Genomic DNA, 10,352 nt, shown 5'->3' on the forward strand with positions numbered 1-10,352 from the left:
AATAATAATTTTAGATAAATGTTAGGCAAACATAATGTGTGTTAAAACGCTTGTTTTAGTATTTTAGAGAAAAGGGAGGCTTTAAAAAAAGCCCAACCTTTGCCTGCCCTTCTGCGCATGCCCAGACTGCTCTCCCTGTCTTATTAATTTTTAATGGAAAATGGCTGCGTTTCTCTTCCAAAGCGCTCGCGCTGGGAAATAAAACCTCCTCTTTCACCTCCGCTCGCCTCCTCCTGGCTCCCCCCGGAACGTTTGGATGTGGTGAGCACATGGTAGCAAGCTGACGACCCGTGGTACTAAAAAAATAAATAAATAAGCTAAAAAAATGAAGCGACTGACGCTTTGAGGGGATGAAAGCTGATTTTTCTCCTTAACCCTTTCGACGCCGATTCCTGCTAACAATCGAGGTACGGTAACCTTTGTGCTCGTCCCGGCGGTTTGTTCGGCGTGGAGGTGAAGCGACTTCACGGTTAGCTTCATCAAGCATCTTTGCTCTCCTCCTACTTTATGCCGGAACCGTTATTCGGGCCAGAACCGAACCAAACGCTGCCGCTCATTAACATTTCATGAGTCGAATTTCAGGGGTTTGCGTTGAGTCGCAAATATCTGTCACGCGCATCTTTTTATTGTTTTTGTTTTGTTTTTGTGAATGGATGTTACTACGGACGGTATGTGGTAGTAAAGTCTGCACCTCCTGCCATCCTCTGCAGGAGAGGCAGACAGGAGGAGGCTGTCACTCTGCTCCTCTTCCTCCCCATGTAGTATTTATAACCTCCTCCTCCTCATTCTGTTCCCTAAAGTGCCTTTTTATGTGTATTTATTTACCAAAATAATCATTTTAGAGGTAAGTGGAGCACATTTATTTAGACAAGGTCTAAAGATAAGCAGAATTTCTACATTTATTAAGCAATTTTAACAAAAACTAGAATTAAAATGACTTTTTTTGTCTGAAATAAAGTGAAACAAATATAAAAGTCGGGAAATCGATTCATATATATGATATAATTAAGAAAATCCAAATAAATAATACTCTAAAGTGGAATTCTGTTCATATTTAAAAGCCAAATTTTATTGTCTTTATTCCAAATAAAGACCCACTCGATTAAAAAATACTATTTTTAATTAATTATTGTCATATTTTTAGTATTAAGGATAGAGAAAATGAGGCTAACTGGCTTTGCTAATTTCACGAAATTGAAAAAAATTAAAATATTAGATTAACACATGCTTCAAAAAGCCAGTTTTTTGCTGATGATTCTGTTGGAAACTTTTAGAAAAGATTTGGTCATTTTCGTTTTGAAATGGCATGAATAGTAAATAATCATGTAATGACTTTTTTCTTTCTTTCTTTTTTTTTTTTTTTTTTTTTACCAGATATTGGCCAAATTTAGCTTTAAAGACTTAATTTGATCATTTTGTTTTTTAATGTTTTTTTTTAGGTTAATTTAGCATTTAGCTAATTTTTTAGCCGGCTATCAGCTTCAGCATTTTTATGTATCATTTTAAGCGTCTTTATCAGCACTAGTTTCTTCAGCGGCCACATTCAGCACTAGCATTATCGTTGGTAATGCTATATATCTAGTTCATAATTATGTTAAAAAGTTGTGGTTTTAAAAATGTAAAAATATAATTTTAGAGTTTTGAATAAATAGTTATCGTGTTCGGCCAGCGTCCTAAGGTGTGTTTTAGATTTTGGCTCCTTGTGCGATTGAGTTTGACACCCCTGGAGTGGGCTGTTGGTGGCCTGCTCAGTGAATTTTTATTCACAAATGAACTATTTTCAAGCAGGATTTGTTTTGTCTGCTACTGATTTACTATTTGGATCTATTTGAACTAAAGGTTTATTTTCTTAATATATATCATGAGAAAAATGCCACAAGAACATGTTAAAAAATCATTTTTTCATAAAAGTGGGCTTTTAAGGCGACATCTGTTTTATTCAAAATTCATAACGGCAAAGCTTTTTTTCTGATTTTTTTTTTTTTAATTCAAAGGAACTTTTACATCTAAATCCTTTAATCTGAATTATTTATTTTTTTCAATCCTTAAATGATTAGTTTTTGTTCAGCTGTCACTTATTAATTTTTTGAAGTTATTCTAATTTTATGAAGCCTTTATAGAAAACTGTTGTTTCATGTGAATTGAAGGTTTCTTGTTTGATTATTTTTGCCTTCATTTACTGTACCCTTTTTGGTAAATAATCCGCCGTTTCCTGCTCCCAGCAGAAGATGATGCGCCAGGTGACGACCACCGACTTCTGCATGAACAGCAGGCCCTCGTGCCTGGCAGAGGACGGCCACCACCCTGCTTCTCACTTCGACCTGTGCACCTCCCAGCCCAACAAGTTCTACCCTCCACCCCCCACCACGTCCCTCCAGATGACACTTGCCCCCATGGCCTTACCGGCCCAAAGCCACAAGCCCATGGTGTGCCAGAGACAGGACGTTCTGGGGGGCGACCCGCGCCCACCAGGGAAAATAGCTGGCATGAAGGGCGCCGAGCAAACGCCGGATGACGGCAAGAAGAAAAGCAAAGGTGCCGGCAAGACGGGCAGACGAGGGAGACCTTTGGGAACCACCAAACTAGCTGGGTACAGAACCAGCACCGGCCGACCGCTCGGCACCACCCGGGCTGCCGGGTTCAAGACGAGCCCGGGAAGGCCGCTCGGCACGACGCGAGCCGCCGGGTACAAGGTCAGCCCAGGGCGACCTCCCGGCAGCATCAAAGGCCTGTCGCGCCTCAACAAACTGTCTTACAGTAGCACCTGCAGCGGAGCAGCGTTCCCGTATCCACTTCCACACAAAGAAATCCTCTGTGAACCTTCCTGCAAAGAGAAGACGGCCACGGAGTGAAGACTCTGCTGCGCACGCTCACCTGCCGGGACAGTAGGCACACGCACAGGTTTCCTGCTGCAGTTTAGTGAAGGTGAGAGGAGGAAGGCTTTTTGATAAGAATATCAATAATAATATGTGTTGTTGTCATTTGTGTGACTGCCATCAATATAATCCCCACCAGTTTTTCAGTGAGATCTATAGTGTACGAACAGTTTCACTAAACACAGCTGTTTTCTAGTGACTTATGTAGCATTTTATGACCAACACATTTCTCTGAAGTTATTTGCTGCGCTTTCATCACCTCCAACAAAGGAGGTCATCACAAACACAACTGATGTGTGAAATGTGCTACAGAAGAGGAAGAATGTACTTTGAATGTTAGTCGGTGCGGCTTGGAGTCCAAAAAAGCATTTGTTCTCTTTCTGTTTTTATAAAAGAACTCGAAAGAAGAAAAATTATGATAAAACAGAAGTTTAAATGTGTTTGCAATAGAAAATCTGGTGGAAAATCTGATTTTACTGTTTGAAGATGAAGAAGATTTGAGCCTTGATGGTGAATTTCTTTATTCAGTGGCAAAAACTTCATCATGATGATACTAAAATCTAATTTAATCGATTTCAGAAAATCCCCTTGAATCCATTTCAGTTTATTCAAGTTCTCCAAATAATTGTTTTTAAACATGAACACTTTTTTTGCATGCAGTAAATATCTACACAACTAATTCAGCTTAAAAGTGTCAAACAAATTAGATATTTTGAATCTTTGTAAAGGATTTTTCACATTAAAACCCGTGTGTGCAAGTTTAATTTATCAAGTGCTTTTTTTCTTTTACGTTTATTCAGTTAGTTTAAAACTTTTAAACCAGACAAAAGCGCTAATCTTAGTCACATTTTACACACAAAATGTTTTTTTTTTTTTAACCTGACTTATTTATGCTTTATTGAAAGTCTGGATACATTTTACATAAAAATGCTGCTTTCAGATAAACAGTTTTTTGTAGAATGAATTGGAATGAAAATGTGGCAATTTTTTGGCCTAGTTAGCTTGTTTTTTCTTCTACAAACTTTTCTTTTTTCTCTGTAATTTCAAATGTTTCCTTTAGCTGCTTTTTGATTTCAGATTTTGTATCATGGTCGTCTTTATGAGAGCATTACACTTTAATTCCAGACTTCTGCCCTTAAAGGGATTCATTTCATAATGTTGATAGTTTTTTACTTTTAAAGAACTTAACCAAATGAGGAAAAAATATATATGTTATTTTGAATCTTTGTTTCGCCCTGAATTACTTTTTGTTTTGAGAATGAATAGTGTTCAGAGATGATTATACAAATACATTAACTACGGTCGATAGCATGGTTTCGCTGTTGGAAATAATGAGATAAAACTGCAAACCTTCATCTTCATTTTTTTGATTCTATAAAACCTGAAACCATCACCTATAATTAGCTGATTACTCATGCGCTATTATATTGTTTCTCAGTCCACTAGAGGGCACTGTTTCTGGTATTCGGCTGCCAAACAATTATTTTACAATAGGAAATATTGACAGTTTGTTGAGAATTTCATTTCTATGTGGTTTTTTTTTAACAAAATATTTTATAATCCAATATGTTGAAATGACACGAAACCTTTTATTATGTACATTATTTTTTAAAGATTTACATTTCAAATTCCAATGATGCTACGCGCATAAGAAAAATTGTTTCTGGAATAAAACAGCTTTTAAAATGAGTTTGCTTTTGTTAATTAGGCTAAAATAAATTAAACGTCATGTGTATCACTCTTATTCAAACATGATTTGAAAGATCCTCTGACAAACATAATTTTTAAACCATCTTGTACTAAACATTTTTTTTTTTCATTTTCTTGACCGCTTTGTCCCTTTCGGGGTTGCGGGGGTGCCGGAGCCTAACCCGGCTATTTATTCAAGCATGATCAGCTCAGAAATTAGAGAGAAAAGTTTTGAGTTTTACTCTAACACAGTTTGTAAATGATTGAATTTGGTGCAATAATATGTTGTAGGTTACCATGGGAACTTTGATACTATCACTTTTTATCAATGCTGTATTTTTAAACCCACATTGAAGTCATTTTGTCTCTAGTTTAAATAAGTTCCATTCTGTAAACTGATTTTGTGACCCTCCTTTACCAAAGAACGGGATCAGGCTATGAACATTTGAGTTTGTAAACATTTGTTTTCAGGACATTTTTCAACTGGCAAAAGAAAAGTGTGTAAAAAAATGACAAAAAGATTGTTTGATCTCATGGTTGTATCCAATGCTCAGTTGGTTCAAAATGCAGCTTCTTGACAGTTTCAGTCCACTGATATAAACTTGATCACTTTCATTGTTTTTATATTCACTTTATTTAGCTTTTGATACCAGTTTGTATGTAGCTAAGTTTGATATTTAAAGATGCTTTCTAGTTGCGGCTGCCTGCTCGTTCCTCATCCTGACTTTTGTACAAACTCTTTGGAGTCGGAATGATGACCAAGTTGCTGGTTTGTAATCAATACTGGAGATGTTACAGGACGACTGTTAGCTTTGTGTCCCCAATTCACAGCAGACATTTGATACAAGTCGTAGTAGAAGTCGTCTGACTTCAGTTTGACTGAAACTCTGATTTAATGTTAGCATGAAAGGTTTTTAGTCTGTTTGGCAACATGTGTGACCTCATGAAGCTTTGTCAAGTACAAACTGTCATCTTTAAGGTAAAAAAAATCCATAGATAACTTACAACATTTTATTTCCTATAATTGTCCACAACTGAAAGTCTGCCAGCACAGATGCTGTTTGTAAAAGCTGCTAAAATAGTGAATTATTTGATTAATTGATGAAGTTCACCTGGTGGTCGCTGTAAAAAGAGATACAGTTGTTGTTCATAAAGAAAACCTTTAAACAAATCTACGTTGAGTTTTTCTGTTTCAGTCAGAAAACTTTCAAACTTCAGTAGAAAGTTTTCAAACTCAGGATGTCTTCAGAGTCCTGCACTTCTCCATGCAGACACCAGAGGGCTCCATAGAGTCAACCTGGGCTCCAACCCTTTCCGGGTTCTGCTCTTCTCCATGCAGCTTCCTTTTAGGATTCAGTTTGTTGTTGCTTTTGTGTTTGATGTTTTCGACCTGGTGGAATCAGCAGCATTTGTGCTGTGATGTAGGCGACTAAACGTGGATTTGTGGTAAATATCATGACTCAAAATGGGAAAAGAGTCACACAAAGGGTAAAAAAAAAACTAAATGATTAAGGTGGAAGTTTTAGTCTAAATGAGATTTAGAGGTGGTTTTATCAGCTGTGTGAACAATTTGAGAGAGAATTTCAACAGGACTCCAAAGAACAGACTTTGGACGTGCTTTGTGAATGGATGTGTTCAAAATGATCCAATACTATGGATTGCTGACAGTCTTCTAACATTGTAAATGTCATTGTTTGTTCTGGTGTCATTGACTTTGCTGAATACAAAGCTAAATAAGAGGAAGTTTGGTTGAAGTTTGCATCCTTCATGTGAAAAAGTCCTGGGATAATCCTAAAACTGAACCAAAATAAACATGGATGCATTTGAATGTGTGAACACATGGAGCACAGTTCTAAATATTCATCTCTGTTATTGTTCTCTGACATGTTTTTTTGTCTCCCATCACTCGCGGCGTCTCCTCACATTTGAGTTTTTCTGAAGAAACGAGGCCAAGGTACTTCATAAGTGCATCAACAAGGCCTGTAAAGCTTTGTATATTTCCCCTTTTCTTCCTGCATGATTGTTGTGGAATGTTCAAAAGTTGTGTAATAAATCAGAAAGTAACACAGTCTGATGGTACGACTTGATTCTGTTCACTTGTAACTTTGCTGTTTGAGGACTAGACCAAACATAAAAAACAAATATTTAAACTCTTTCTTTCTGTCTTTCTATGGAGCCCCTAAAGTATCAGTATTACTGGTTTCTGTGTACATGAGAAACTAACAGGTCATTTGCTCTGATGAGACGTTTTCAGAGTCAGTTTCCTGATTCAGACATTATGTGAGCTTATTGAGTTTTATTTTACCTTCAGACTCAACTATTGCACATTAAATGTTGCAGTGTGGAAACAAAAGATTAAAATCATGACAAATATAATGTTACTGGAAATCACTAATATAGTCGGAATGATGAAGAGTCAGAGAGACTTTTTATTTTCTTTTATAGTTTTTAGTTTCCTAGAAAACAATCACATCATAATCAACAATTTGTTGTTCCCTTAATATTTATTTTATTATAAGAATTTTGAACCCACCAAAAAAGTCTTCTTAAAATGAGGTTTATAAACAGACATCCATGCAGACTTTAACACCTTAAACAGATACATGTTTAACTTCTAATATTAATGTATATATTTTAATATGAAACAAAAGATTAAACATAATTTAATCATAAAATCAGTAAATATTCATCTGCATCTCATCCCTGATCTAACAGTTACTCACTTTTGATTTTTGACTCACTGTTATTAGCTGGAAAAACTAAAACACAAGAGAGATGGAGATTACAATATTCATAAATCAAAACATTTTATATTCAATACATGTTATTTACAGCAAAAACATACACTTTACTACACTGCAATTAAGCAGCAAAACCAACAACGTTAAACAAAGATCATCAGAAAACTATGTTTACTTGAAGATTTCATGAAGCTTTGAGGACGTCTTCTTGAAGCTCCTGTACTCGTGTTCAGTTGTGTTGTTCAGAAATGTTTTATTCTTATCTGGTTTTTTATTGAATTTTTACATTATAATTTTGGTGTTTGTTTGTTTACAGATACATTTATTACAAAACTACATTTTTATTTTGTTTCACATTTGGTTTGTGTGTTTTGTCTGTTATTTTGATTTATAAACAAAAACTATTTTTTAACACATTATTAGATGTTACTTAAACAGTATTTTCCAGATTTTTGGTTTTATACAATGCAGATATATTTCATCGTTGAGCCTCACAGATCAGTGACTGATTTTTACTTTAATCCAACAACCTGATCATTCCTTCAAACCAAATCCATGAAATCAAGAATCCAGCATACAGAGGCTGAGTGAATGTGGTCTGGACTTTGTGTATGACAGTCATGGAGTCAGAAACGCTGTAGAAAGACAAAGTTCCTGCTCTGTGATTTAAATAAACTCCAACTCTGGAGGATTGAGGAGCTGAAATAGAAACTCTGATATTGTTGTGATAAAATTCATATCCAGTGGATGAACACCTCAATGCCCAGGATTTATCATTAAGTCCAAACCCACATTCATCACGGGTTCCTGTACGACTGATATCTTTGTATGCAACTGCAATGTTAACATCACCGCTCCACTCCACCTCCCAGTAACAACGTCCAGTCAGACCTTCTGCACTCAGAACCTGACACCTTTCAACAAACCTGTCTGGATGATTTGAATATTTCTGCTTTTCAAGTGTCCATGTTGCTGTTCTGTTCTGTTCACTCAGAGATATAAATATGTTTGCTGTGTTTGGATCCAGTGTGATCTGATGATAGTACTTCATGAAGTCCTCTCTGGATCTGAAGTCTTCAAACAGAATAACATCCAGTGTGTGTGAAATCTTTGTGGTCTGGTCTCTGAGAGTCTCCTCCAGCTTCTCTGTGGCCTCAGACACAGCTTTGAGAGCATCATCAAAGCAGTGCTGAGCTTGTTGAATGCTGGCTAAGTCTGTACAGACACTCAGATCTGACAGGGAGGAGTAGTTGTTGAGAAAATGGAGATGATCTTCTGTAGATGAGAGCTGGTCCAGCTCAGCCTCTGTTTTCCTCAGTTTGGTGATCTCCTGCTGCATCTTCTCCTGGAGTTCTTCCACTTTCCTCACTTCCTCCATCTGATAGGATTTGACCTTCTGCTCCACTTCTGAGCATTTTTGCTCCAAGAGACGGATCAAACCTTTGAAGACGTTCTGACTTTCTTTGATGCTTTTGTCAGCAGACAGATTGATGGTCTCCACCGTCTGCTGAAGCTCTTCTAAATCTTCTTCTAACTTGAGGATTCTCTGTTGGACTTTTTGTCGATCCAGTCCCAGCTTTGTCTGTCTTTCAGCCCTTTCTGCTGCAGCAGACACCATGTCATGACCTTTGTGTTCATCCATGGAGCAGAGAATACAAATACACTTCTGATCAGTGCGGCAGAAGATCTCAATCACTTTATCATGACGAGGACAGATGTTCTCCTGAAGCTTTAGAGTGGCTTTGACCAGCTTGTGCTTCTTTAACCCAGCAACCCTAAAATGGGGCTGGAGGTGCTGCTCACAGTAAGAAGCCAAACAGTTCAGACAAGACATGGCAGCTTTCAGCTTCTTTCCTTCACAGAAATCACAGTCGACATGTTCTGGTCCAGTTGGAGAACGCTCAGATGAAGACGGTTGAAGCTCTGCTTTTCTTGCGTCCTCCACCAACTCTGCTAAAATAGTGTTTCTTACCAGGACAGGCCTTGAAGTGAAGCTTTGTCTGCACTGAGGACAGCTGAGAGCTTTTTGTTCCTCTCCCCAGAAGTTCTGAATACATTCCAGACAGTAACTGTGTCCACAAGGAATAGTGACCGGATCCTTCTGCAGATCCAAACAGATCGAACAGATCAGCTTCTCTTTGAGATAAACTTGCTGCGCCATTCTCTCTTCTTACAGGAAATGTTTACTTTCTGTTTCTAGATAAAAGCTCCTCCCTCTCTCTGCTTTGCTTTTTTTTTCAAAAACTTTATTAAAAATGTTTACAATACAATAGTAAGAGAAAACACTGTTTGTACTGTTCAAACTTACACATCAATAAACAGCATTACAGTTCAGAGGTATAAGTTATTATAAGTTTTTACATTGAATATTTGAAGTTCTTTTATATGCATGTATGCTATTTATTATTGTTTGATTGTTTTGTAATATAAATTAAAGTCCAGATAAAAACAGTAAAACAAGTTTGTGAATTGGACTATTTATATTTCTGAATGTGGAATTTCTCAAAAATAATAAACCGTTGAACAACAAAAACAACATTTTTTGATAAACCATGTAATACCAAGTATAACACAATTTAAACTATTTTAATTATTTATTAATTTATATGTAATATTGTGATCAGGAATTTATCCAAATTTGAGCAAAATTCCTTACAGAAAACGTTAAAATACATATTAAAAATGGTTTCCCTACTAGACTAGCAAAAACACAAAACTCTTCTTAGTGAATCCTTAACTGGATGCTTTTAATGTACAATTTTAAATGAAACTTATTTTATTCATCATTAATGAACATTAATGTTAGCCTTTTCCCAATTTAAGTCACTCATGGTTGAAAATATATTATTTCTATTAAAATATCTGTGTGGGCTGAGGTTAAATTTATAAATCAATTTCTAAGATAAAAGGGCTAGTTTGTGGAAATGAGATCATTTCTAATTAATCGTGAATTTGAACTTAGATTAAGTTTTTTTTAATAATAGGATCACAGTTTTACTAATTACGTTCCTCCTTATTTTTAAACACTACAACACTGAAATATCAC

The 10,352-nt window shown here is 36.3% G+C and overlaps 2 protein-coding genes across 6 annotated transcripts; one reads left to right on the forward strand and one right to left on the reverse strand.

The window, feature by feature from the left end:
* Positions 1–15: 15 nt before the first annotated feature.
* Positions 16–6,634, forward strand: lg14h5orf24 (linkage group 14 C5orf24 homolog). Of its 5 annotated transcripts, none has more exons than XM_024264903.2 (2): positions 16–261; positions 2,223–6,634. In XM_024264903.2, exons 1-2 carry the CDS (start codon positions 154–156, stop codon positions 2,850–2,852), a joined length of 738 nt encoding a protein of 245 aa, XP_024120671.1. In that variant the 5' UTR covers positions 16–153; the 3' UTR covers positions 2,853–6,634. The 5 variants fall into 5 exon arrangements, with proteins under 5 accessions (XP_024120671.1, XP_024120678.1, XP_024120684.1 ...); XM_024264910.2 differs by having other exon boundaries at positions 2,226–6,634; XM_024264916.2 differs by having other exon boundaries at positions 131–407.
* Positions 6,635–7,035: 401 nt separating this feature from the next.
* Positions 7,036–9,446, reverse strand: LOC112141736 (E3 ubiquitin/ISG15 ligase TRIM25; the record flags this gene model as incomplete). The annotated part of the gene is given in 1 exon segment (XM_024264891.2): positions 7,036–9,446. A coding segment is annotated over 1 exon segment (1,623 nt), but the record flags the coding sequence as incomplete, so codon positions are not given.
* Positions 9,447–10,352: the final 906 nt, after the last annotated feature.

The sequence above is a fragment of the Oryzias melastigma genome, linkage group LG14 (assembly GCF_002922805.2).
Source record: "Oryzias melastigma strain HK-1 linkage group LG14, ASM292280v2, whole genome shotgun sequence".
In the NCBI taxonomy this organism is placed as follows: domain Eukaryota; kingdom Metazoa; phylum Chordata; class Actinopteri; order Beloniformes; family Adrianichthyidae; genus Oryzias; species Oryzias melastigma.

Coding starts and splice junctions, on each gene's coding strand:
- lg14h5orf24 (XM_024264903.2), top strand. CDS start 154: ATGGAAAATGGCTGCGTTTCTCTTCCAAAGCGCTCGCGCTGGGAAATA. Junction 262..2,222: donor CCCCGGAACGTTTGGATGTG/GTGAGCACATGG, acceptor TCCTGCTCCCAG/CAGAAGATGATGCGCCAGGT.